At 42.5% G+C, this 27,698-nt stretch overlaps 2 protein-coding genes across 3 annotated transcripts; one reads left to right on the forward strand and one right to left on the reverse strand.

Annotated features, from left to right (window-relative positions):
• Nucleotides 1-6,343: 6,343 nt before the first annotated feature.
• C1H6orf62 (chromosome 1 C6orf62 homolog) lies at nucleotides 6,344-13,894 on the reverse strand. Its single transcript, XM_063397751.1, has 5 exons — nucleotides 11,725-13,894; nucleotides 9,682-9,858; nucleotides 8,986-9,108; nucleotides 8,124-8,258; nucleotides 6,344-7,635 (listed from the first exon to the last, which is right to left on the reverse strand). The coding sequence occupies exons 1-5, from the start codon at nucleotides 11,851-11,853 to the stop codon at nucleotides 7,510-7,512; spliced, it is 690 nt and encodes a 229-aa protein (XP_063253821.1). The 5' UTR covers nucleotides 11,854-13,894; the 3' UTR covers nucleotides 6,344-7,509.
• Nucleotides 13,895-22,149: 8,255 nt separating this feature from the next.
• GMNN (geminin DNA replication inhibitor) lies at nucleotides 22,150-27,685 on the forward strand. Of its 2 annotated transcripts, none has more exons than XM_063397763.1 (7): nucleotides 22,150-22,246; nucleotides 22,768-22,829; nucleotides 24,486-24,584; nucleotides 24,913-25,045; nucleotides 25,729-25,811; nucleotides 25,890-26,000; nucleotides 27,179-27,685. In XM_063397763.1, exons 2-7 carry the CDS (start codon nucleotides 22,773-22,775, stop codon nucleotides 27,380-27,382), a joined length of 687 nt encoding a protein of 228 aa, XP_063253833.1. In that variant the 5' UTR covers nucleotides 22,150-22,246; nucleotides 22,768-22,772; the 3' UTR covers nucleotides 27,383-27,685. The 2 variants fall into 2 exon arrangements, with proteins under 2 accessions (XP_063253833.1, XP_063253842.1); XM_063397772.1 differs by lacking the exon at nucleotides 22,150-22,246 and adding an exon at nucleotides 22,267-22,480.
• Nucleotides 27,686-27,698: the final 13 nt, after the last annotated feature.

Genomic DNA, 27,698 nt, shown 5'->3' on the forward strand with positions numbered 1-27,698 from the left:
CAGCTGAAGCCTGGTGTCCTCTTGCACTGTTGTGGACAGGCTTAACTTCAAGCTGTTGACAAACAATCCATGGTAAGGCTATCAAGCTGTAATAAGAACAGCAATGCTACATATGCAGTGCATGTTTTTCTCCTCCAGCAAAAAGCTAATCTGTGCTAGCAAAGGGCATGTGTAAACCCTTCTTGTTGTGGAAGTTGTCTTCAGTCATTTGACTCTTGTGATGAGCAATTAGGGTTTTCTTCTGTGCATTCCTAAACCTAAAGAAGTAATTTTCAATGAATTAGGTGACCTGTTCATGCAGACTGATTTTCAATACAAACTTGTACAAGTTTACTGATGTGTCATTAATCTTTCTAAAATGACTTTTAAACAACTAATATGAGCGGATAACTAACCCTTCAATGGAAGTTCTCTCGAAAAGTATCTAGTGGGCTCAGGCTCTATTTTTGCTGCAAGTTTAGAACAGTTTTTCATGGTATATACATTCTCAGAAAAGCTTTTTCTCTGCGGCTGCCTCAGAAGCATACACAGCTTACATGCCTGTGGCTAGTTGATCTTTTAATAGTAGCATCCTGTTTTTAGCAGTACATTCATAATTAGTTTTCCCTCAGTACTTGCACTCTTACTCAGAAATCATCCCTGAATCCTGTTTAAAGGGACACAATGCTTTGCTGAAACAGTTCTGCAAAGGTGCCTACCACAGCAGTAACCTTTGTTTTAAATCTTTGCTCATCAGAACTAGACAGTTCACTGTATGAAATTCTTACTTTACAGCTCCCTCAGCCTGGAGCACTGTTAGGAGTCCTAAGCATCTCCAGTTCCTCTGCTATTACTTGGATGAGCAGAGAAGATCCTTTAAAGCAACGGGATGCACTTACTGGCTTTGGCAATTGCTGTTCTAATTATCTTCCTATTAACATGTTCTGGCACCTCCAGTTATCTTTTTTCTCATTCTTAAGTTTACCAGTTTTCTTATGTGGGTTACTCATGTAGTAGAGTGCAAGAAAGTAGTTAAAACCATTCCCCTCACTGGAACACAAGAGCAATTTTGACTATTACCTGAAATAAAACGCAGAGGGTGAGAATGAAGGAGGTGTCAAATTCATTATATGCCAAAATACTGAGAACACTCTCAGCTCTACGTGCTGGGGTCACTCTGTCGTTGTGTAACTGTCCCACTGCAACTTAACACGACTTCCCTCAATCAGCACTGGCTGCCTCAGGAACCTATCAGAGTTAAGTGGTCCCATTCTATCACTTAGCATTCATCATATCTGCATAATTACAGCTGAAAAGCGTCCAGGCCAATTGAGGGTGGCAAACCTCAACACGGAAACAACAGCATCCTCCTGTTCCCATTCAAGCCTGGCAAGGACTGTTTCAGGCTGGGCTAAACAGAAATAAATCTTCGTGAAATAACAAGTGAATTCTTTTCTCCCTTACAACAGACTATTCAACACAGTATTTTAGTACTGCCTAATTAGTAAGAGGGACATCATTAATATGCAGGTCAGTTATTTCAGAAGCACATAATTAAATGGATTATTTTAAGACAACCTTGTCTGTTATCCCTCACCAGCAGCAGTATGTTGACCTCGTAATTTATTTCACAACTGAACTCAGGAGTAGAGATGGTCTTAGAAGGAATTGCCACCACTGAGCTTGCCTAGCATAGAGAGTAAACCATCAAGCATCAGACTTAATACTTGGAAGTGTTCTTGACTGATTTCACTCTAACCTACGTGTTGAAAAATCTGTATCTTACCTTAGCTGAATCTCAAAGTAATGGAAACAAATCACTGTAATAAGGACAAATGGTACATGGCTCCACCTGGCATCTGAACAAACAGACCTCCTGTGGGGCTGACCTGGTTCCATCACTGCAGATTTAGGCAAAATTCCCTTACAAGCAAGCAAATAAAGTAATTTCATGAGCTCATCTTGTGAGTCTTAGTAGTATGCCAGTTTACATATCCAGTAAGTGACAGATGACTGCAAGTTCCATATCTTAACAGCTAAAAATGAGACCAGCCCTCTCATATTGCAGTTTGTTGTGTTTTGGGGTTTTTCTTTTAAATACACACAAATTGTACTTATGTCTAGATGTCTGTTCTTATGGAGGCCACATAGTGGTGTGAAAGGTTGAGGAACAGTTTGTCTCTCTCAGTGGAAATAACTTCAGCTTCCTACTCCATGCAGTAGCCTGTCCAGCCAAGTGTTTCAGGCTGGTTTCACATCACTGCTGTTGCACAAATGCAATTCAGACTGACAGCCATGGGCTTGCACCATGTACAGCTGTGCTGTACAGAAGCCTTGAGAAAATAAGGAATCAGAACAGACTTGTTCGCACTGGCATTTTAAACCGGGGTCCAGATGCTAATCAGGGCAGATACCGATCACAGATTAAGATGCAGTGAGAAGGTGTTCAGTCATTAAGGATTGCAGCCCTTGGGAAGACACCCGTGATAAACTAAGAAAAAGGTAACGAAGGGTGTGACTGCTGGAACAAGTGTTGAACTATCAGAACTCTTTGTAAGTCTTTTAGGTCTCACCACCCATCACAGGGTTCTCAGGGCTGAGCTGCTGGTTTACAGTTCTCACAAACCACCACCTAGCAGGGATAGGGCAGGGATGTGAGGTGAATCAGGCTGTTAAGTAACTGTTCTGAACAGCAGTTCAGATCTCTTCAGCTTCGTTGACTGGCTCTGAGCCACTGCCAGAGCACACAGAAGAACTTCCAATCACATTATATCATTCACAATTTTAGAACTTCCATCTGCAAAAAAACCCCACCATTTAGCCAGAACCCCCCAAACCTCTCCCTTACCTCACTGTCCCTGGTAATGAAAAAACCCCACTTTGATGCCTATTTTGCTACTTGAGTTCAGGGCCAACATGGTGACAGTGACCACCTTCACGATTCTGCAATGCCTTCACTGAACCACCAGACAAGGATCCCAAGCTGCTGTGGTTGTGGGACACAGCAGTATACACAGTTCTTGCTTAAAAGATAATAAATTACCTGCCAGATTTTATCAAACAAGACACATTTGCTATCCCTTCAGGAAAAAAAAAATAACCCAACAAGAAGACCTCTGTTTTTGTTTACTAAGACAGTACCTGGGGCTTGTAACACTGTAGTCAAATTCTGATCTTTGATTTCTTTCACTTAAAAACAGTAGCTGCTTGAATACATTTCAGAAGTCCAGAAGTGCAATTTGTTTAGTGGGTGCTCTAGCATACAGTAATTGTGCTTAAATTAAGGGACCTTTCCATATGTAAATCCTTTCCAAGCAGAAGTAGGGCATGGATATCTTTAGCCCTGAAAAGCATTTCAGTCACCCGAGCAGAAGAGAAATTACACTTAGCTCCAGTTAACCTGTAGAGCTGACACAGCCCTCCCTCCACAGCATCTGCACTACCCAGTGAGCCCCGTGAGCTCCCTCCCAGCTGCGGTGCACAAAGCAGAAAGCAGCACCGACTGCTGCAGACCTAAAGGGTTTTAATGGTGTTTTGTCTCATTACTTCACTCCGGGAAGCTCTTCCAGAATCTGTAGGCTTACACAGCTTGTGAATTTACTGCTGCAATCAATGCAAAATGAAAAAGATGAGATGATTTTCCAGGCTAATAAAAGTAAATAGCAATTAAGTAAACTCACATGGCACATCTCTCTGCTCTGTGAATGTAAATGTACTCTACTCATTCTTGACTTCAACTATCATGCTCAATGGCAGTACTGTTAATGTAATATTAAATGAAGCCTCCAACAGTCCATTAGACTAATCTCAACGTTAAGAGGCAAAAAACCCTTCAGTGAGTCTTCTCGCTGTTCAACCCCCCAGATCCCGATTCAACATAAGCTGGTGTTCAATAATTGCAAGCAACCTAAAATGACTCAGCACAGAAGTGTAAGAAAAAGCAGTGTTCTCCTGGCAGCAGAATGGGGGTGGGAAGGCAAGGAAGCCTGCAGAGCTCACAAGCTGCAAGAATGTGCAAGGACCAAGCATTTATGGCATTTGTATGACATTTTAAATTAATTTCAGAACTAATACATTGCACCTTATGTGTCAAGGAAAAGACATGGTCATTCCCAAGGAGCATAGCCACTTATTGTAGTGCAGGCTGATCCTCAGGTTTGTATTTTCAAAGTACAATCAAGCAGAAATTGATTTTTAAAAACTCTAGGTAATTTTACAAGTTCCAATTTTCATCTTTCCAGCTGCTGCTTTTCTAAGACATTTTGCAATGAAAAAATGAACTTGCAGTGAGTTCAGTACCTTTGATCTAAAACTTTGAATGCTCAGAGATTAGTAACCGATTGAGTAACCAATTTCTTCCTTCTTTAAAGAGAAGCACTGACTAATCCCAATGTGTTTCTACTGCCTGGTATATCACTTAACAGATCAATTTTCATGTTTATAAAATAAACACTAAAGCTGTAAAATAGCTTTTGAGAGGGAACTTATACTTTGAGGCAGACATGACAAAGAGCATCAATTGCAAACTAACTACAGGCCAGCTACATTTTGGCAGTACTTGTATAGCAGTTCTGTTCATCTTAACCTTATTTTGGTAACTCTTGCACAGCTGAAGAAGCTTGAGAAGTTTCATAGTCATGTACAGGCTGTAACATTTAAGAAGCTTCTCATCATCTGGGAAACACCTGATGCAAGCTCCCCTTAACCTGACAATTCACTGAGATGCATTTAACATTTAATGGCCTTCTGTCTACTAATTTATCTCTGCCCCCTTGGTACTTACCAAGGTCTCATGGCAAATCCTTAAGCAACAGCCCGGTTAAACTCCCATATTCAGGTGCAATATTGAGTGTATTTCAATTGTATGTCCAAGGCAGCCACACAAGCAGTTGACAGTAAGTATTAACTAAAATTCTTATAAGAGAGCCTTTCTGTATTTAAAAACAGCTCCAAAAATGAGGTGCACACCATGACAAACTGCGCTTCGGAAAATTAGTTTTGAGAGATAAAACCTAAATTTTGAAAAAAAGACTACCAAGAAGCCATTAGGCTGCTATAAAGGGGGCCTGAAAGCAAAACCTACATATTATTAACTACTTCCATTCACGTCTGAAGGACATTTTGCTAAAGTAACATAATGGAAGAATATTTTGAGATAGAACTGGAAGTTCCACTGAGAAAGAGTGGAACAAGAATTGAATCTCTTCCCTCCAAAGCTGTCCTGTTTAAGGGGAGAGAAACTCTTCAAAGATGCCAAATGATGAAAGAACAAGCTCACATATTCCCCAACATTCTCATGCTCTGAAACCTGTTGGGCCCCTTTATCTTTTTTCCCCACTACTTAACAATGGTGATGTTTCTCAGCTCACTCTGATAGCACAGCAAAAGCATCAGGTTTGATAGCTGGGTAGTATAGATCACATTTAACAAAATTAGTTTTCCAATTTTTAGTTTCCTCTAATCCTAACTGTGTTCTCCCAAAGAAGCCTGGTATGGTTTGTCACGAGGAACAAATGAGCAGCCTGTCTTATGCCCCCCATACAGAACTAAAAAAGGAATTAAACAGAACAGGTTGTTTCCTGTAATACAGAGAATTAAAGTTAAAATCCATGTGACTACTGAGACCTGGAAAGCAGTGCACAGCCACTCAGGCCAACATCTTGAGGCTTCTTCTAATAGAACCCAGACTGAAGAAAACCAAAATTCCTGATGCAAAGCCTGTCATTTGTTTGCTAATCAAGGTAACTATGGCCCTATTCTCACTGTGGTGAGATGATGTCCAAAATGACAAATTCAGAACAAAGGATGGCACTCAGGAAGCAAATTCTGAACTCCTGACACTTAAATGTTCAAGACTGTATGAAATTTAGCTCAAGCTTCATGTGGACATTTTGTATTATGTCTTATAGATCATTCAAAGAAGAGGCACTTAAAAGGTGAGAAATTTTCAATACTATTAGCAGCTATGGTGGTTACTAAATATTTTAGAAAGGCTTAGCATTCTGAAGAGCAGCACTTTCAAAGTATTTCTTTGTAACTTAAGACAGCTATGAAAATTCAGCTGGAGCTTTCAGGTGGTGTTTTGCTATGGTGTTTCATATTAACCAGTAGGAACTTAAAACCAAAGAAGTAAAAATCCTTTTGTACCAATATAGTAAGATACTAGTAATGCCATTATTTCTTAATGCCATTATTTCTGACCAGTACTTTTCAAAACATACGGCCCACATTTGCAAGAACACCTTTGCCACTGATCTTAACATTTTACAGTCTGTACATTTTCAGTGTTTGTAGTGGGTGACACTCTTAAGATGCAAGATGCTACTAAGATTCAATTAATAGGATTTCCATAAATAAAACCAGCCATCTTTCACCTAATTTATTTAATTTCCAATTTTTTCCAATTCCAAACAAAAGCTAAATACAAGTTTTAAACAGGTAAGCACTAGTTTTATCCAAAGGGAGTAGGCTTATGCAGTTTTACTCCAGTAAAGTATTCAACCCTTAAGCAGAGCCTTCTTTGTCATCAAAACTATACAGTAGTCTTCCTTTTATCATTGCACAATCTTAAAATGTTCCATCAGAACCAACTTTTGACACTCCAAACACTATTTTACATTGGTTTATAATGTCTACTCCAAAAGAAAAAAAAAAAACCTTGATGGGTTTTCCATCAGAAATGTTTTAGAAACCAGTATTTCCTGCACAGTTCACCTGCAAGTTTACAAGTCTCAACTCTCACAAAAAAATAATCCTCTACCAACATTGTTTCTGCAGCTATTATTTAACCTTTTTTTGAGCTGCTTTAGCAACTTCAGACTCCAGGTCTGCCTCATCTGTATAAATGCATCCAACTCAAAAGAATACCTTCATACAGTTATACAGCAACTTGGGGAAAGAGATCCAAAACAAAAGTGCCAGTAAACTTAAGATATGGCCCAGCAAAATAAGAGGCAAAAAATGCCTGTACATTAAATGAGATGCCTTTTTTTTTTTGAAGAAAGATTTCTTTCCCACACTTACTTCCCACTGTAATAGCCACTTCTTCGTTCATTAGAATGAATGATAGTGCTCTTCAATACAATCATTAACAGCAAAGCTATAAGGCTTTTATACCCGTTACATTCACTTCTCACCCTCAAAATACTGATGGTTAACATTAGAGATGTTAGGGGGCATGACCAGCACAAATGGGAACACCACCACAAATGATCACCTTGTGCTTTCGGATACATTTGTTTCAATGTACAGTCCCTTCATTTCACATTTCAGTAAGATGCTGATGCAGTGCAGAAGTGTGCAGAGCATCCTCTCTTTCACAAGGTCCATGCAGAAAACATCTAAAAAAAAAAAACCTGCAAAGTTCTGAGATACAAATGATTAAAAAAATCCAGGATGATCAAGTTTCACAATGTATAGTGTTCTGAACATGAGTCCATTTTCTTCTAAATTCTGAAAGAATAAAGTGGTGAGGAAAGTGAAAATCCACTGCTGCCTTCTGTGATCTTCCCCATTTTGCTGGCCAGTACCTTACTCTGGCATGTAAGGACGGAGGTGATCCTCTATGGTGCCCACCGTCCAGTGAGTGAGCTGCTCCTGTGGCAGGTACAGGCAGATGCTGCATAACTTGAAGATTGTAGCTTTGTTTTTTGGAGTCTAGAGGCAAAGAAAACCCAAAGAAAAGGTATTAAACCAGGAAATTAACTCAGGAGTAATAGGCAGACCCTCACAGACATGTAAAATTCACTACTGCATATATATAAACAGCCTGAGCTTAAAATTAGTCTGCAAACTCTAATGCATAAAATGTTTTCACTATTTTGTTCATTCTTCACTTGAATTATTTCTGTATTGTCACCCAAACCAGACCAATACTTAAATTTTTCTTAAACACTGTTAGGCCTATTTTAGAATTTTATTTCGTTTCCAATATAAGAATGTTAATTCTATGTGAATACATATGTGGCCCACAGTTTTTGCATGTATGAGTCCTATTTATAGCAGCAGTTTCCCCTGAAACTGCCAAAATGCAAGATCAGTTTTCCTACTTGAGTACCTCACAGCAAAATCACTGATGTTCCAGAGAAGAGAAAGCATTGTGTGATTAAAATACACCTGTTAAGATGAGGACAGAAGAAGCTTACCTGCAAGTGCTGTCTGTCAATGAAGAGAAACACTGACTGGTTAGGGTTGTTGACAACAATTCCAGTCTTGTCCTTTCGGCTCAGAACATGCAGAAACTGTTTTTCATAGTCACCATGATGAAATTCAAATTTGGCCTACATGGTGTAAGGGAGGGGAATAAGATATTTTTCAAGATAAAGCTCACGTGTAACCCAATGATTTCCTTCAGTCTGGGGCTTTACAACCACTTTTGTTCTTTCCTTTTCTCATCTGTTCTGAAAAGCAGAAACTGGGGACCATGGCAGTGTCTTGACACAATTTAAAGCATCCCCTAATTTCATTCTGCCAATGCTGACATCAGCCATTGCAATGATATATTAATAACACAAAGGCGTGACTTCACCTGCAGCATATATAAAACCCAATTTACCTTCCTGTAGCGGAAGATTCCTGTGCAACAATTTCTAGGCAAAATTATAATGCAAAGGTTCCATCCATCTCATTGTTCCACCTAATCAAACACAGCAATTTGGAATACTGACAGAACCTTAACAACACCATCACATTTAGACAAAGATTCAATTGTGCTGAGGCACAGCTAATCCACTCCTACAAATACAAACACACTGTATGCATTTATACACATGTGCCATTTGCAAAGGCTCTTTGGAAACTTACATTTTGGAAGGGCTAATACAATAGTGCATAAAGACAGGAGGCAGAAATTGGCATTCAGAACACTGACTGCTTTATAAATAAACCCACACAGCATATTCCTCTAACATCCACAGAACTTGCACACCGTATCAACTTACTGGTTTAAAGAGAACACTCCCTCCAGGAGCAAGTTAGTTACTGATATCAAAACCCAAATCCAAATACCTGAACAGGCCTAAAGGGTTCATCAGATCCCTTCCACCGAGAGAACAGGAGACAGACTATCTTCTCAATGTCATTACGAGGCCATAGAATGAAGTCCATCTCCTGGGTACAGCCGATCACATCCTGTGAGCAGTAAAATTCTGCACTTACATTCCTTCCCTCCAGTGGTCAAAGACACAGATAAGCAACTTATCTATACAGGCACATACTTTAGACATACTGAGACAACACCTGTTTGATTTTGCATTTGTATTACTCATACTATTACTGAAGTCTTCCTTGCTTTCCACTGAATTTTAGTGTCAGTACCCACTTAATATAAACTACAAGAAAACATTAGCAAAGACTGCTGTCTTCCAATATTCATAAAGCAAAATCACTTAGTTGTACAGCAGTTGTTGCACGAACTGTTAACACATGCCTTCTAAAGGACAAAGATGGCAAGAAGATTCAGTTCCTGAGGCACATCTCTGAATGAGACAAATGAAAGGTAAAGCTTAAGAACTGCATATTTAAACAGTTTCAGAACTGTTATTAGCCCATTGCGACCCTTCAAACCAGACCCCATAAGCACAGGCCTGCAAAGCCCTCATGCAGCAAATGAGGAAACAAAAAGGCAGGATTAGCTTTAAGAGTCACCAGGAAAAGCCAGGTGTTGAAAAAGTGTAATTGAGCAAGGGCAAAAAGGAGCCTTACCCTGCGCATAGACTGGTAGCGGGGTGCATGGAGCTGTACTACATCCTTCTGCAGAAGCTCTAAGGAACTTTCCAAAGAATAGCTGGAATCCCGCACACCTTTCAGGATATTTTCTTCGTAGTTATTGGTCATGACTGGTATCACCTCAGACACTTCAAAAAGCGCTGACTTTTTCTTCTAAAAAAAGCACAGAATACATTAAGATTACAATCCTTTTTAGGAAAGTATAGATAACCATTTATTTCAGGACTTGTGATTTTCTGTATAAATGTATAAAGTAAACATCACACAGGCTAGGACTTTGACACAAATCACGCTAAAACTTACATGCAGAAATTCATAAATTAAACAGAATCAGACGTACAACTTTTGTAAAAGTTGAACAGGTTTTTGTAGTCTCCAGAAATGCAGATTTATATATCAATCTTGCAAACACTAAAGTTCTATCTAAAAATCAGCAGAATTGTCCCTTCTTCAAGTACAGTACATGACTTTGGGATGACCAAGAACTTCTGCAAGCTTCTCTCTGCAAATATAATTTAAATAACACCTTCTTTTTCCTTCTTAATTTTTTACAGTTGGCCTTTTATGAGAAGTGGAATCTTTCAATGCCACATTTCATGGCAGCAGGTGATTGAGATCCCATCTGAAGTTAGCTATAATCTTCTCAAAGAAGGACGATTTTCATTTGTGAAGTAACTTTTATACTCAGTACAAATATTTCAGCATCTATCAAGCAAGGCCAAAACATTTTAAGAATGTACAATCACTAAAGTTGTATGTCTGTTTCTAACAGCTTTCTTACAGCTTATTAGAAGTCTTGACTTATTTAGGGGCCAAAGTATATTTTACAAAATAATGCTCCACTTCCCCCCATCAGAACATAGATAGCAGGCAACTATTTGCTGATCAAGCTAACTTGAGCTAAACTCCTACTTTAGGCAAACTGGTATAGAATGGACAGCTTCAGTTCACTGTGATATAAGCAAATGTAACAGGATTTAAAATAAGTATTTGCAGCGAATTTCTACAAAGCAACCAAAAAGCAGTATCAATGTTCAACTAAAAGAGTTAAAGCTGTGTCATCTAAGAAAATCTAATTGTTGCCACTGCTTAAACATTAATTTTTATGCTACTATGACACAGTAACCAGAAGTTACACCCCAAATATATCCATCTCTGCTTCCACTAGAACTGACAAATGCAAACTGAACTGAGGAATTTTAAAGAAGCTTTTCAAAGAAAAGTCCTAATTTTAAACACCTAATTATTACAGCAAATGCAAAAACATTTGAGGGGACTAAACGATTTCAGTGCTCATCTACATGCATTTTGCACATTATGTACTCCGTTGCCATTTGCTTCTATCTTCACTTCCTCGTTTGTTCAGCACATTCGCTTCCTCTAAGTACCTACTTTTCTTAACATTCTGTGTATTAAAACTCTCCCACAACTGCGGCTCTATAGCTGGCTTTAGAAAGACCCAGCTCCCCACACACATGTGCAGCATCCAGCCGCAGAGGGGGCAGCCAAGCAAATGAAGATTTCTTCTTTGCCCTCCCCACTCCCTTTCAAAATGACAGCAGCAGTTCCACATATGCCTGCGCACTTGGGCCATTTCCACATCGCATCTTGCGACTCCTCCCTTCTACTGCCAGCTCTTCCCTTCTGCTTTCACCAGACAAACACACTCGGCAATCGCCCCAGCCAGATCCCCTTCACAGCCACCAATTGTGCGGGTCACGCCCCCATTAGGCTGAACGAGTTACAGTGTGAACTTTGAAAATATCTACCCAATACAGAAGTTACCAAGTAACCATTTAACGAGGCACTACAACCCTCCGCGTTACAGAGCCACAAATACCAAGAGCCACAGTGACAAACATGAACGAAGTAAATATTATAGCAACTAGCAATTTAAGAAAATATAAAAGTCAATGGGATCTGTTAAGGATAAAACATTCGATGCACTCGGGCAGCAAGACTTTGCACAGAACACTTAAAACGCAGCAAACACAGAGACACACTTAAAAACCAAGTTACCTTGTCTTTGAACACAAAGGCAATGTACATCTTGAAGTCAAAGTGGTCAGCTAAAGATTCTTTTTTCTTTCTAAGCTGAGCACGAAGTCTGTTCAGAGCTTGTTTCTTCCGGGAGTTTGGGTCCCCCATTTTGTAATACAGGTGGTACTAAAGCCTTTGGAAACTGTCGCTAAACTATGGGCACCTTTTCGTAAGACTTAAGTACAACAGAAACAAGTCGTTTGATTCCTGCTAATACAACTGAATAGATCAAACGCTAATGTAACCCAAAACCGCACCTCAGGCAATATTTGAGGAGAATGTCGTATTGGAGGGGTTAAGAAACAAAGAAAGTAGTTGTCCAGCCATGGCTGGACAAGAAGTTTTACAATAAATCAAGGAAAAAACCCGAAGAATTTCGAAGAGAAAAATTTGAACCGTTTAGCCGCAGGAATAAGTGGGTAAGAATGAAGGAAAAAAAAAGTAAAACAAACCCCAAACAAATCTTATCACAATTTATGTGTACAATAAAAAGCAACTGGCACAAGCCCAATCCATGGGGGGGTACTTTTGCTCTGCTTACAAAAAAAACAACCCGAAGCTGAAATTACAAATTGCGTTTTACCCCAGCCAGATTCATGACTCTACTGATAATTATTCTCAGCCTTCCACTATTGCTATGTTGCCCGTCTTTTTCTTTAGAATTATTACACTTGGTGGAGAGCAGAGAAAAGGGTGCAAAGGAGGAGTGCACAACCCGGAAAGTATGACATTTCTCTGCCGCCAACAACAACAAAATCAACTACAGACAACACAGCGCTGGTTTGCAAGGGAGCAAAGAGAAAAGACAGCGGAGTCATTTCTAACTTCATCCTGCTCATCATTGCCCTGAGGCTACTGCTGCCGAAGAGGAGAGGGATCATGATGGCCATTGACAAGGGGCGGACAGGGGTTCAAATGACAGTATGCTCGCCGAGAGACTTAAAACTGAATTAGTGCCCCAAACGCGGGCTCCCTACCAGTGGGAGAGCCCTACATCCCCCGACACCTCATGCACTCCCTGGGTCGCTGATCCCCCGGGGATCCTGCCCTCTCTCTCTCTGCTGCTGCTGCGAGCACGGTCAGCCGAGGCTGCGCATGGCCGGCGCTCCGGGCTTTCCCTTCGGCTTCTCTGTGCGCGCAGGGCGGCCGCGCCCGGGGCAGCGGGACACCCACAGCAGCACCGCCTCTCTCCCCTCTCACTTCATGGCCACGACTCGGAAAACATGGAGTACGTTTTGCTCCTGCTTTTCGGTGACAGAATTTTTTGCGAGGTTTTTGTTTTGCTTTTTTTTAACTGCAATCTAGGTTGCAATTTAAAACCTCTAAATCACCCTCCCCCGAAAAAAAAAAGCAAATCCCCGATTATCAGGTTATTTTCTTCCTCTCTCCAGACATTTTTCCCCTCCCTAGGTGTTTGATTAGTTGGGGTTAAAAAGTTTTTAGGTTAGCAAATTCGTCTGACCAGGTTAAGAAGAGGAGGGGGGAAAAGTACTTCTCCCCCTTCTCTCTCTGGAGAGAAAGGAACAAAAAACAAAGGAAAACTAAAGCAAACAAACAAAAAAAGGGAATCCCTCCCAACGCTTCCCCCCCAGTTAAGCAAGAGACTGAGAGGCTCCGATGAGAGCCCAGGACCGTGGCCCGCTCGCTACCCGCAGCCAGCGGGCGCAGGAGCAGTGGAGGAGGAGGCGGCGGCGGTGCTGGCAGCACGGAGAGGAGCCATGTCAAGATAAAGCCACGAAGCCGCGGAGCCCCCCCATCCCTGCCGCAGGGGACACGGTGACCGGGCCGCCCGCTCTGCCGCTGCTCGGCCCCGACCTGGTCCCCATAGTCTAGCTCAGCGCCCCGGGCCCGGGGAGTGGGGAAATGGTGGCGGAGAGAGAAGGAGGAGGAAGAGGCGACGGCGGCGGCGGCGGAAGGAGGAGGACGCTGTCCCTGCGCTAGCGGCTCCTATGGAGGAGGGCGGCGGGCATAGAGAGATCCTGGAGCGGCGTCGAAGGAGGACCGGGACGGCCGGGAAGAATGATGAAAGGGCTGAGGAGAGCCTCTTTTCACCCAGGCGGTCCCGGGACGTCCTCGAGGGCGACGGCAGGAGCGGGGAGGAGGGAGCGGCAGTGCCTGTGCCTCGGCGCGGAGCGAGCGCGGAGTGGAGCTGCGCAGGCACCACGGACCCCTCAAAATGGCAGCGCCTGAGTCACACAGGCACCGCCCTACCCGCACCGCCGGCGCGTACCAAGCGCCCGTGCCTCCGGGGGCGCGAGGCACTGTCGAGGTCGAGGCAACAGAGCTCAACCTCCGTAAAAACCGTGGACACGCCTTGTCAGGAATAGTAGGAAGCAAAGTACAATTGCGGCTTGCAGCGTCTCCGAGCGCTCACCGCGCCAGGATGCCGCACTGCCTTGCTGTTCCTTCGCCCTCCACCCCCGCGACCACGCTTCGTGTAACCGCCCGCTCGCCCCGCGTGGTGCCCACGGGACAAGGACCCGGATGGGGCAGCTCAGCGCCGTTCTCGGAGGCGGGGAGGGCGGTACGACGGGCAGGGTGTGAGGCGAAGGGGCGGGAGGGAACATCGGCCCCCCGCCCCCGAGGTGGTATCTGCGCGGGGCAGCTCCCCTCCATCCCTGATCCCCAAATTCCGTCACCTTACGGGAATACTTAAACCTGTTCCAGCCTTAAGCATGGTCGTGTTATAGGTAAACAAGTCTTGCAGTGGCATATTTTGTGTAATGTGGTCCATTGGGGTTTGTATTCAGCCCGTCCGTCGTATGCAAAGTAAAACTGTGAATAAAACAACAAAGTCCATCATGTATTCAAAGCTGCCATGCCGAGGGGCTTGTCTGCAGCACTGATCTCGCCACAGCAGCCAGTGTGACAGTCCGTGAAGGTCGCAGCGCTTCCCGAGGAGGCTGGCTAAGTTTTACAAATGAGTAATTGCTGTTCCAGAGACACAAACCTAATCCTTGTGGAGAAGTAAGCTGTTTTATTTGTGCACTACAAGGACAGGCAAATGCCCTCCCCGTTCTCTGGAAGGAAGGAGGAACGGCATGGAAGCAATGGAAGCGAAGCGAGGGCAGTCTGCTGCTGAGCTTTCTCCTTGTGGGAAGGCCCGGGGCGAGAGGAGGAATCGCCGTCCCAGCACGGGCCCGGCCGCTCGCTGGCCCGCCCCGTGTGCCGGGCAGTCCTCGCTGTCCGCCGTGCCCCGCACGGGGGTGCTCCTGAAGACAGCCAAGGGGTGCAGAGCGGCTGGTTTGTGCCACAGCAGGGCGCGGGCTGGGCTGCCAGGCTGGGTGAACGCATCTCTGCCAACTTTCCGTGGAAGCTGGCGCCTGTGACTCACCGGAACAGCAGCGATATTACAGATTACAGGCAGAAGACAAGTGCGGGCACCGTCTCTCTCACTTGATCGTGTTTCGAAGCCCATGCAGCATGGCAGTGGCACTCTCCAGTAATTCCACTTTTCAGTCTTTGTCCCTGCCGATCCCCCTTGTTCTCTCCTGATCCTCAAATTAGTTATTTTCCTTTAGCGCGCCTTTCCTCTACATATTTTCCCTCAGTCGTCTCTCTCCTGTCTGTCTTGTAGGCAGGAGCTGTGTTCAGCTCTTGGACCTCATTCTCTTCCCCGGGTGTCAGTCAGACCCTGCGATACAAACAGTCCTATTGCCTTCCCTGACACGGGCATTACCCAGAACATTCCTCTGCTATCTGAACAAGAACAGAGCAGAAACGGATAATTTTTACCTACTTACAGATTGCTGTTCAGTGCTAACGGGCAATGCCGATTGAAAATAACCCTTTATTTGGTGGTAAAAAGCAAGACAGGTAGGACAGGAGGATTACAGGAGGATTACATTAGCTCTGCAGTTCTGTGGCTATTTCGGACTGACAGAGTTTTTTAACTGTAACATCAGTCTGTCCATACGGAGAGCCGCGTTTAAATAGCCGCTCTTCCAGCCAGTTTGGTCCAGTTTTGTTTTCCACGCTGCCCTGTGCGACATTTTGTGCTGCAGCCTTGCGCCCGCTGCTATTTTAAGCCATGACTCACGCTTGGCCTGTGACCCTCTTTGTGCCGGCACAGCGGACGCAGCGAGCGCTGGGCACCGCCTGCCGTGGGGATCGCCCCGGCACAGAAGGCCCGCGGAGGGGACTGGCGCCTTGCCCACCTGCGCCGGGGAAAGAAAGGCGTTTTCTTCCAGCCCAGGGACTCCAGCTGCCCTTTTGAGCGTAGGGATGCAGTCACAAGGTATCGGGCAGCTGCCCAGCCCCAGGCTGAGCAACGCAACCAAAAAATTTTGTCCAATGTGGTGCTGGTCTAGGAGCACTGTTTCTTCTGGAGGGCTTTATAGTAGAGCTATGAAGAGAGGAATAGATATACTTAGAGGAAATATGCATATACATATATAGATATGTATGTATGTGTCTGTGTGTAAAGGAAAAGGGAGATCAAGTACAAAGTACTACATGTTAAGCAGCCACCACCTGTCTTCTGCAAACTCAGGCTGCTCAAATCCTTTCAGAAAGGGATGGGGAGCTGGAATCACTCCAGGTTCCTTCTGTAAAGACTGCTGCTCCTTATATAGACAACTTCCTTTCTTTTGCAAGCTCAGAGAAGGTTTTTTTTCCTTTTGGCTCATTGTCTAGTAAAGGTACCCTGACAACATATATGCAAATGAGTAAATTAACCAACCCAAGTATGTTTATTATACATTTACATGCAGAAATAGTTGCACCATTAAATTCATGAGTAATGGCTGAGTCTTGTCCTACTTTTATGTAGTTGTGCTTCTTTTTCTCCATCATGCACAATGATGAAGCTCATAGGGTAGAAAAAGATCATCTTAGTTAAAACTAAGTTAAAACTAAAACTATGTTAAAAAGGAACATCTCTTAATGAAGGGAGAGTTAAGACTTAGCAAAATAAATATTTGTATGCTATTGATCCATAATTCTCTTGACTACATCATTGCATATTATTGTTATGCTTCACAGTGGTTATGCAATGTTGCATCATTTATAAGAGAAGCTTGTAGCATTTATAAGAGGCCCTGGAAGCTGGGTGTGTATTTTGCAATTATAACACTTGATCCAATGATAGACTGCCTCTCTTCAAATCTAATTTAAAATAATATAAGGTTTATCACTGTGAAGAGAGGAATGTGCATGTTATACGAAACAAACCTGACAAATAGGTTGTGGCATTATATGCAGTAATAGTTCTCTTTTTTTAGGCTTAAATCCCATTAACACACCAAAAGTAGTGTTTCTTGTGCACATTAAATCCAGGCTGAGCAAAACAGCCAGGAGAGTAGGTCAGCTCCTGCTTGGTTAGCACAGCACAGACAAATCAGCTTGTGTCCTTGAGGCCTTCCCCCAGAGTGAGGAGGACTGTGTACAACACCACGGAGCTGCAGTCCTGTGCCCTTGGAGGAGTCAGGTGCACACAGAGCCCTCTGAGGACTGGGGTCACAGCATCAGGGCTGCCGTCCTGCGGAAATACAGACTCTGGCAGCAGGGTGATGATGGCCCGTGTGAAGGAAAGACCGGGTGGCAAAAATATATTCCTTGGGAGAAAAAGCGAGTCATGGAATCTTGAGAAGCACTGCAAGTTTAGAATATCTGCTTGCTGGCCATTCTTCTCAGAAGAACTGGTATTTTCTAGTCACCATGTTATCACATCCTCACTGTTTTCAGTGAAACCAAGCACTTGTTTGCATAGTAACTTGCGCTTTTTCTGTAAATTAAAAACAATTGATAACTTTATAGATACACCTTGTCATTTTGGGTTTCTTTTTCCTAAAACCTCTATAATTTCAGAGACTAATTCCTGTTTTCAGAATTACATGTTTATGCATACACACGGGCAAGATTGTACTCTAACGCCTCTGCTCTTGATTTCCAGCCTAATGATCAGTTACTTTAGAAATAATTAGTATTAATTTATAATCACAATATATAAATATATATAATATAATCATGTTAATAATTAGTTTTTAATAGATTGTCACAAATTGTTATGTATGTCATAGACACATTTAGGAAGAGATGAGATGGATTCTGTTATCTTTTTCCTGTACATTCCACACATACTGTACTGTTGGTTAGAAGCATAATCAGCCCTGAAGCTACTTGCATCAAAAACAGAACTACAATTAATTCAGTGCCAAATATTTATGCATCAGACAAAAATAAATTAGTATTCTTTGTAAATTCAAACATGACAAATTAGGTGGTAATTAAAACTCTTTCATATACTTCAGAATATACTGATTTACTCTTTTCTGCCTTCAGAAAAAACATTCGTTTCTAAGCCATAACAGGAACGCTTTTGTGCGAAGAAATGTCAGTGTTTAATGTGAACAACATTCCTTATATTGTGTTCTGGACCCAGTTAGAATCACAAAATCATAGAATGACTTGAGTTGTCCACCACTGTCCACCTCTTGTCGTGATGGACAGCAGTGGACAGAAGAAAATTAACTCTACCCCTGCCAAAGCCAGCACACCACTGCACAGCTGTTGCAACAATACTAAGCTTTATTTGGTACTTCCTTATGTCCCACCTTCTAGTTTCAGGGAGGTGTGGTCATAAAATGGGACATAAGTTCTTGGGCATGTGAGGCATTGGTTATAAATAATGTAGGTTTTGTATTTGATCAGCAGATGCTCACAAGAATAAGGGTAAAATTCAAAAAAACTTGGTTTATTTGTTCAGTCTGTAAATAATATTCTAAACACTTGTGGTCAACAGTAGCTTTAGCTTATTATTAATTTGTAACCTTCATGGAGCATGTTTAATTTTTAAATATTAAAGCGCTTTTATAATTTTTTTTTTTAAAAGCTGTGTGTTAGGATCATCTTAAGGGATGTCTTCGTGGCTCACACAGTACTTAACTAGGGAAAAAACTAAACAGGTGAGATGTAGATTTTTCTTTTAACTTTTCACCTCTGAGGCACTCAGGATCATAGTTCATAGGACAGTCTTTTAGTCTTTTTTTCTAAGACATGAAAATTGTGTACTCTCTGGAGAGATCTAATTATTAACAGTGGCCATCATTGAAACCCACCCAGTTGGCCTTATGAATTATACCTGGATTGTGCTGTGTACATAATCCACGAGTTTAGCATGCAGACTGCCATGCTGATTAACCCAGTGAAAAGAAGACAAACCGTGAATTTCTTGTCTGCAACATAGGAAGCAGGACGGAAAAACAACAGGCAGAGGGAGGGGAAGCGTGATGCCACGCTGCCATCTACTGTCACCCGGCAGACTGCGGGGAGCCCTTTCATCCTTTAAATAAATATTGGACAGTAGGGCCAAGAGAACAGCGAGGAACCCTGAGAGCCACCGGTCTTATGATTCAGGGATTCCAAAGGCAGTCTCGGAGCTTGCTTTCCCGGACCCTTTGCAGGGTTGTGGCCAGGGCAGGACTAAGATGAGACATTCCCGTGTGTTAAAGGCTCAACACCGCAGTGGACCCCCCAGCCACTCTCCCTCCTCCCTCTCCCTCTCCCTCTCCCTCTCCCTCTCCCTCTCCCTCTCCCTCTCCCTCTCCCTCTCCCTCTCCCTCTCCCTCTCCCTCTCCCTCTCCCTCTCCCTCTCCCTCTCCCTCTCCCTCTCCCTGCATCCCAAACACACACAGTGGTTGCTTACAGTAAATACGAAAAAACAGGAGCTCATTTATGATATTTATGTAATAACAGTGCACAAAATTTTTAAAACCTCAATGTAGTTTACCTGTACTTAATGTGGTGGGTAGAAATAAAGAGTCTTTAAGCAGCCCAGAGCTAGATCATTATCTGCAGAGTACAAAAAGGGCCTCGACAAAAGGCACGGTGTGACTGTCAAATACAAATACGTCTTTGCCAGCACTTGATTCAGATAGCCAAGTCCAGACTCTCCCTCTGCAGTGCTTAGGAAGTTTCCACACACTGGCATGTAAGCAATACAGGACCCCCAAGCTGCTGGAGACGCATGCTATTCCCACGTTCCCAGGCACATGAAGTCCTCCAAGGGGCTTTTTTTTCACTTGTCATTTGCTGTAAAAACTGATAACATTTATCAACAGCAATGGAGTACAAAAGCTCTAAAAAGTACACATTCTCTGCTGCCATGAATAATCTAACAAATTGGCTGAGCTCTATGGGAAACTTCAGCATGTTTGCTTAGGCTCACTTGAAGTGCAAATAGTCATAAGTATTCATGATAGAGGGTTTTATTTTTTATGAAACAAGCAAGCTGAAATGCATTATATTGCACTCAGTCTGAAGAAAAATGTATTCTGCTAGCACTGGGTTGACAGATTTTTGCATATAAAAATGCCCCAATCCCTATTGAAATCAAATCTTTGGTTACAAAAAGGGGAATTGTTAAAGTAAAGTAACCTGGACACTTTTGTTTGTTTGTTTGTTTGTTTGGTGAGGTTTTTATATAATTATACTGGTTTCCCACAAGGCTATGAATAAGCTTCTAATAATAAACTATCAGAGTTCTTTCTGAGATGGTGATGGGGTTCTTTACAAACCTTTCAAACTGAAGAGACTGAACTCTTGGACACGGTTGTTCATAAGAGGACACGTTCTTCAGCTGGATAAATTGAAGGAGTGGCAGCTTTGTAATAAACCTCCAGATTGTATGCCTCCAGCAAGGAACACATTAAAAGGAAAAACAAACACAACTGTCACATCAGAACCATCTCCCAGTACCTCAGACCTTTCCAATTACCAACATCTCCAAAAGCAGTTATTCCACTTCTGAACTGTGAATCCGCCTGAAAATTTTTTATTAATTAAACCTGAATTTTGAAAAGGTATGAAATATCTGAGAAAGTTTCATTTGGAAACATAATATTTACAAGATGCATGATTTATGTATTGCAGCCATAAAATGCACAGTGCCTCTTACGTATGATTTATGATAGAAATGGATGCATGCCTCTAATTTAAATGTTTAGTATTGCTTTTGTTGGATGTTTAAATTTCTGTATAAGAAAACATAAAATGTAAAAATAGGAATGTTTTTATATTGTGCTTATACAGGTGCTACCTGTATAGAGACTTTTCTGAAAGGACACTCAATGTTGGTAGGATTTGTGTGCATATATAACCAGTTAAGCATATCTGCTGGTGTTTTGAAACCTGGAAATTTCACATTTTCTTCCAGAATCAACAAGAATTAAACTAACCTAAGAGTGATGGGCAAATACAGCAATGAAATTCAATGCAGATAAACATCAAAGAATATGCATAAGAAAAAAAAATCTTAATTTCATAAATTGCATGACAAACTTTAAACTGACCATCACTCAAAAATAAGGTCTCAGTTATGGCAGGTTTTCCCACAGAAATACCAGCCCAGTGTTCAGCAGCGGCAAATCAAATGCCATAGAGTTCACAAAAGAGCAGGAAGATGGAACAGCTCTCATGGCAGAGATGGCTGGAGAGCAGTCTGTGTAACAGTAGCCTAGATGAGGGCAGGTTGTTTGTTGTCCCTTCCAGTACAAGGACTGGGGACATCAAGGGACAATATCAGAATCAGGTTCAAAAAAAAAAAAAAGATGGTGTTTTTCAGACCAAAGGTTGTCTGAGCTCTAGAGGTACTTGCCAAAGGATATTGTGGACAATGAAAATTTAAATGGGTCAATGAGAGACTGAATAAGTTTATGCAAGAGAGATCAGCTTTATTTCCCTATCCTTGTTTAAAGATTTCCTAATGCACCTTTTTTTATGTTCTGCCTTTCTTGCTTTCATTGGACCATGACATTCTACTTAAAACAGTCTCATAAGTGCCATAGAATTTATTTCCAAACAGGAGAGTTACAGAATGCCAGGCTAAATAAATACTTCTCTCTGTAATTATCCTAATTTCTAATAGCTCCATCCTATTGCCTGGGGAAAATGTTGATAGCTGTTCTGTGAGACCTTGATTGCAAGGAATGTGTCCTTAACTCGACAAAATGTTTATTCACAAGTCAGCAAAAGATACTATTAGTATCAATAAAAGATAAATGTGCAAATATTTGCGAGAATATAATTGCCAAGTGGTTTCTAACAAATTTAACAGCATGCCTTAAGCATAATTAATAAGAGCTATAGTCTGTAAGTCTATATCGTGCATAAAATTAGTGTGGCATAGCAGTTATTGTGGCGTAACACTGCTAATTTTCTTCCCTCGTTTTGCAGTTTTCACTGTGTTTAGACAGGAATGATGAGAATAAATGAATGAAATGATGACAGTTAATGAAATCTGATTTGGTTCGACTCCTTTGTAACTAAAACGAAAAGCAAAAACCACAAGCGACCGAAGCCCAAACGACAACGCGCAGCGGCGCGCGGCCCCTCAGCACCGGCCTGGGCGCGCGGGGCGGGGGGAGCGCGGCCCGCCATTGGCTCCGAGAGGGGGCCTGGGTCACGTGACCGCTCACGCGCTCCTTGTACTCGCGCGCCGGGAGCGTGACTGTGGCTCAGTGTGCGAGCGCGCGCAGCGGGATCCGTGCGGGAGCGGCCGCCGGTGAGCCGGGCCCGAGGGAGGGAGCGGGGCTGGCGGGAAGGACGAGAAGGGGCTGCTCTCCGTCTCGGTAGAGCTGCCGCCACTGGCGGCGGAGTGGGGCCGCAAGCTTCCATGGCCGCGTTCGGGTGTTGGCGGGCTCCTGCCTCGCTGTTCCCCATTGGCCGCGGCGGCGCGCGGGGCGGGAAAGGGCCCTGCGAGCTCGCCTGGTGGGAGCGGGGCCGGGGTTTGGTGTGGGTGAGTGTCCCGTTCCCCCCGCAGCCATTCTGGGTGTGCGCCTGGGGTACCCCCGCCGTCCCTGCGGGGAGGGCGCGGGGCGCTGCCTTCCCGGCCCCGCCGCTCGCGTCTCGGGGCGGCCTCGGGAGGGGCTCTGGGGCTCTGCTGGCCGCGCCGTGCGGGGCTGGCTGCTTACCGCTGCCATGACAGCTGGTAACCTGAAATTGTAACATTCTCTAACTAGCGTTTGCCGAACTTCGGGAGTAGACGGATGCTGTGCTAATTTGACTGTTTTTCTACTGTCGTAGGTCTTATGAACTCTAAAATGAAACAGAAACTGACCGCAGAAAAGTCCTCAGGATCTTTGCAGGTATAGGCTTTAAAGCCTTGATGCCTCTGTCTGACACAAGCTTCTCTGTCCACTGAAGGAATATAAAGGGATCTGTTGCAATGTGCTTCCACCTGGCTTCTGTCCATTTGGCTTAAGTAACCTCCTGGCAGACAGTGTGGCCTGGGAACATGCTGTCCTTCTTGGGCATATGTGCTTATGGCTCCTTTTTTTCCTGTTGCTCAGCAAGTCTTTTTTACTTTGACACTGAGCTTATTGTCTCTGCGTTTAATTTTTCAGGGTTAGTCTAGTTTGTTTGTCCTGTCTATGTGCCTTTGCTTACTGAATCTATCTGGCTTATGCCTAGGGGTTGTACAGTAGGTTTTGTAGGCTGTTCTTTATGGGTGGGAATTTCGGAAGGGTTATGTCTGTCTTGTGTTGAACGTGTTTTAACTGAAGTATTCAGGCGGGCAATTCACTTTAGAAAGTTACCCTCATGAATCACAGTTTCCTTGGAATTGGTGGAAATACTTAAAGGATTTAGGTCTTTAAGAGTTAACTGATTAGGTACAAACCTTAGTAACTTTCCTTGGTAAATCTTTTAATGTAGGCTCTAATGAGAATAGTACAAACTGTATATAATAGAGGCTGATAGTTCTTGTATGATGAGGCATGGTGACTGGGATGAAAACTTCAGGTCTTAATGAAAATTGCAGTTGATAGGTCTGATTTATGGCAGTCTTGTCCCGTGGTGTCTCTGGGGTCTAAATTGCTCGGTGTGGCTTTTTGCATTTCCAGTGGATTAACTTGAGTATTGGCCAATAATTTCTTGGCAGACTATGCTTAACTCTAATCCTAAGCAGCAGCAAGCAGTGTCTGACACACGGTGTGATTCTTGTTCCCACAGCAGTTAATGTTTGTCCTTTAGTGGAACAGTGGGATAATTGGTGGCACAAACTACCGTGGGAAAGGCGAGCTCTTGTCCTGTGCGGTGCGGTGTGAATCGGTAACTTTCTCACGCTGCAGTGGCATTGTATCCTGGCTGTGCTTGCTTGGTTGTCTGCCATTGTTTGCTGTCCCATGGTGGCATCGTAACCAACCCAATCGGGAGGCTTTGATGCAGGAAAGAGGCATTTATGCATGATAGGAAAGGTGATAAACATACTGGTTAGACAAAACAATAGCCTGTGTGGATCGAAGCGAGGAAGCTTTTGATCTATTTTAATGGATAATCAAAGTAACACATCTATTTAAAAGAACACTGCTTGATGGTGTGTTCACAGGTTACAAAAACTGCTATTGCCTGAAGTGATGTGCCTTTATCCCACCTAACCTTGCAACTGCAATCACTTTTGTCCCTGTCCCCCAAGAGTCTGAGACTGCTGCTCTCAAACTCAAGTTTGAGAGTGCCAGCTAAAGTCACTGGCCTTGAAGAGTATTTCTGCTCAAATTCCTTTTTGAAAGGTAAATGCTTCCTGAGAGGTTGGGATTAATCATAGCTTCATGTTATTAAGATCTATCTCTGCTACAAATAATTAGATCCCCTTCCTTACAAAAGCCTTTATATAGGCTACAGTGTCTTTTTTTGGGCTTGAAAAGAAGAATTGTGTGTTACCTTAAAGGAAGCCTGATGGATCCCTAATTTTCAGTTTATGTAAAGAAGAGTGGCTACTATCTGAACCCTATTTGTCTTTTCAGAAGTACCTCACAGATACCACATGCAGTGGTGCCCCAAGACAGACTCTTAAGATGATTCAGCCTTCAGCAGCAGGTAGCCTGGTTGGCAGACGCAGTGAGGTATGAGCTAAACGATAATCTGTAGATATGGAATTATTTCTAGTCATAGTGCAATGCTTTTGAGCTTTTAACTGAAAACTCATATAGCTGAAAAAATATAATGTGCTAACTAGTATGACACAACCTAAGCTTACTATTGTTCTAGTAATAAACAGTATTAAGACCTAGCAATTTCTGAGCTCTTTGGGTATTAAGGAAGATATCTAAACTAGAACTATAATATGAAGAAAGCAGGAATTAAAGAGACTTACTTGCAGGCTTAGACGTTTGTATTTTTGTGAAGGCTGAGTTGTTGCTCTAAACTTAAACCTGCCCATGTTTTATGCAGAAGAAATCTTCAGTCAGAAGAAAACTGTGGAATAACAAATTTACCTCAAAGGCTTCTAAAGCTGAAGTGTCCGTGGACAAGGAGCAAGAAAATGAGAATGATGTCATTCAAGCTGAAGATCTCATGACAAAAGGTGTGTTAAAACAATTCCTGAAATGCTTTCTTCCACTTTAAATGCTATGTTGCTGTTGGACTACTACTTGTAATGTATTCCCCTTGTCATTTAGGTAAGGGCTTTGTGGGTTTTTTGTAGTGTGTAGCAGGAGCTGATGATACTTACTCTCTATAGTAAATAAAGTATGGATGTCTAGTATTTAGGAATGAGTTCAGGATAACCAGAAGCTGAGAAGCACTGTACATCAGTGTTAAGGAGTCTTGTAGTTTGTGCTTTGGCTGGACTATAAGTTCTCCAGTGACTAAACCAAGCTGAAAGGAAAGCCTGTTCTGGCACTGTGCTGTGTACAGAGTTTCTCAGAGCTGTTATGCCCAGTGTGGACGATGACTTGGAAATAATACTTCTGTCTTCCACAAGGCGCACACTAAGAGCAGCATCTGCAGATGTGACCATCCTGCAGAGCCTGCTGCCCTGCTTGAGGCAGCTTCCCAGAGGCACTGTACAGCCACTCATGCAGGGTAGGATCTGTTTCCTGTAAGCTCGTGTCACTAGCTGTAGTTCTACAGTGAATCCTTGAAAACACTGTACGGAGTGAGTTCTTAGTATCACAGCTTGTAGAATACTTGTGTACAAGTTAGAGATCCTCAGGTGCTCTTAAGAAGCAAGTCTTACCACAGACTTACTGTAGCCTCTAACTTCAGGAAGTCCTTCATCTCAGTATTGGAAGGAAGTGGCTGAAGAAAGGAGGAAGGCTCTGTATGAAGTGCTTCAAGAAAATGAAAAGGTAGCTACTCCAAGATACCTAACTGTTTCATCATTGGCTGTTGTTTTCTTCTTCTAACATTTTGTTATTTGAACTCAGTTGCACAAAGAAATCGAGCAGAAGGATGGTGAAATTGCCCGCCTAAAAGAAGAAAATGAAGAGCTCATGTCCCTTGCTGAGCATGTGCATTATATGACCAGTGTGATTGAGGTATTTAAAGCAATTTTCAGTTAATATTGTAGAACAAAAAAGTGAGAAATCAGCCAGGGTATTTATAATGAATGATGACTTATGGTATATGTGCTCACATGACTCTTTATTTTAAATTGCTCTCTGACCTGTTTCTTGCAGGATTGCAGGAACTGATGACTCTAATTCTAGAGTCATAAAGCTCCTTCTAGGGGATGAATTTTTCCCATCTTAGAACCTACAGAATTAATGAGAGTGCTAAGATGGATGTTTTCTGAAGGAGGGATTCAACCTACTCTCTTAACAACAAGATTTGCATGTTGGAGATTATGATCAAGGAAGGAAGAGTTGATTTTTCACTTTTTTTTGGGTTGACTTAAATTCGTGTGCTTAATAGGTTGGTACTGGCTGTGTCCTTTGAGAGACTAAACTTGGAAGAGAGTCACAAAGTAGAGTGGTGAGAGGGAGCATTATGGACCTTAAAGTCAAGGTTTTCTTTTCAAGGCAGTGCCAGTTTCACATTCAGAAAGGGCTGTACACAAGTCTTTAGGGTTCATAAATTTGTACATTTCCTAACAGTTTCCACTGAGAATTCCTTGGGGCCAGTAGTTGTGTCACTGATTCCATGGCTCTAGCAGGAGTGCACTGTTTGTAAGAGCCTCTGAGGCTGCAATAGATATGTAGATAGCTGTGGAGCCTTGATGTTTGGGCTTTCAGGATGTTTTTACAGGGATTAAGCTGGGTGCCTGGCAAACCTAAGTTTATCAAGTGCCAGAGACTGCTGGGTCCTAAAGTTCATCTGGACTTAATGTAGCTTCATTATCTGTAACTAAAAATAGAGTAAGTTGGTTGCACAGTAATTTTTCTAAAGTAAAACCTATATGGTACTATAGTAAATACTTCACTTGGGAACCAGTTTCCCATATTTTAGGTTGCCTGACATAAACAGTTCTTCCCACTGTAGAACCTAAGAAAAACTTAACAGTCAACAAAGCAGATGTGGTGTGCAAGTTAAGAGTGGATAATTTGAGTTGAACTTCTCTCTTAAGATTTTTGTAAATGAGGAATGTTTTGATTACATCAACAACCTCCAAATGAAGGTAATTAGTTTGCTTAATTTAATATGCAGAGTCTTATTTCACTATTTTATAGGTATTAAGTATAAAAAATATTAAATTCACTGTCTCGGTTCTTTATAGAGGCTAACTGGGCAAGCACCTGACAGTCTTGAGACGCTGGAGAGTCTGGCCCTAGAGGAGTCCAGACAGGAAAATGAAGAGCATAACCGTGGAGATAGGGCAGACAGCCCTTCTGAAGAAGACACATCACAAGTATTGCCTGGCTTAAAGGAGAATAGATCAGATCTTCCTTCAAAGGAAGCAAGCCATTTGCAACTGGAATGACAACCTTCAGTAGGCTTATGTACATGGCTTTTAATTGCAGACTTGCTCTTGAAAGGATAAACTAAACCTCAGGTATAGAAACTTGTGGGAACATTACAGATATTGGCATTTTTAACTGGAATTATGTAGCTGTGGGAGGAGTATCTGAATACTGCATGGAAAATTTACTACAGGCTGCATGTAATTGCTTGTATGAAGCACAAATACTGTGTATTTCAACTGTTGTGTAAATATCTTTCTTATCAGTTGTTCTGACATGATATATGAAAATTGATAAATAAATCTTTGCATTACCAAAACAGCCTCTTAATTGACA

This window comes from Prinia subflava, chromosome 1 (assembly GCF_021018805.1).
Source record: "Prinia subflava isolate CZ2003 ecotype Zambia chromosome 1, Cam_Psub_1.2, whole genome shotgun sequence".
NCBI lineage: Eukaryota > Metazoa > Chordata > Aves > Passeriformes > Cisticolidae > Prinia > Prinia subflava.

Bases quoted from the DNA above. Each gene is read 5' to 3' on its own strand.
- C1H6orf62 (XM_063397751.1), bottom strand. From the start codon at position 11,853: ATGGGGGACCCAAACTCCCGGAAGAAACAAGCTCTGAACAGACTTCGT. The intron at 9,859-11,724 runs GTAACTTGGTTT...TGCTTTTTTTAG, and splicing joins CCTTTGTGTTCAAAGACAAG to AAGAAAAAGTCAGCGCTTTT. The intron at 7,636-8,123 runs GTAAGCTTCTTC...CTTTGCCTCTAG, and splicing joins TTGACAGACAGCACTTGCAG to ACTCCAAAAAACAAAGCTAC.
- GMNN (XM_063397763.1), top strand. From the start codon at position 22,773: ATGAACTCTAAAATGAAACAGAAACTGACCGCAGAAAAGTCCTCAGGA. The intron at 25,812-25,889 runs GTAGCTACTCCA...ATTTGAACTCAG, and splicing joins TGCTTCAAGAAAATGAAAAG to TTGCACAAAGAAATCGAGCA. The intron at 26,001-27,178 runs GTATTTAAAGCA...GGTTCTTTATAG, and splicing joins ATATGACCAGTGTGATTGAG to AGGCTAACTGGGCAAGCACC.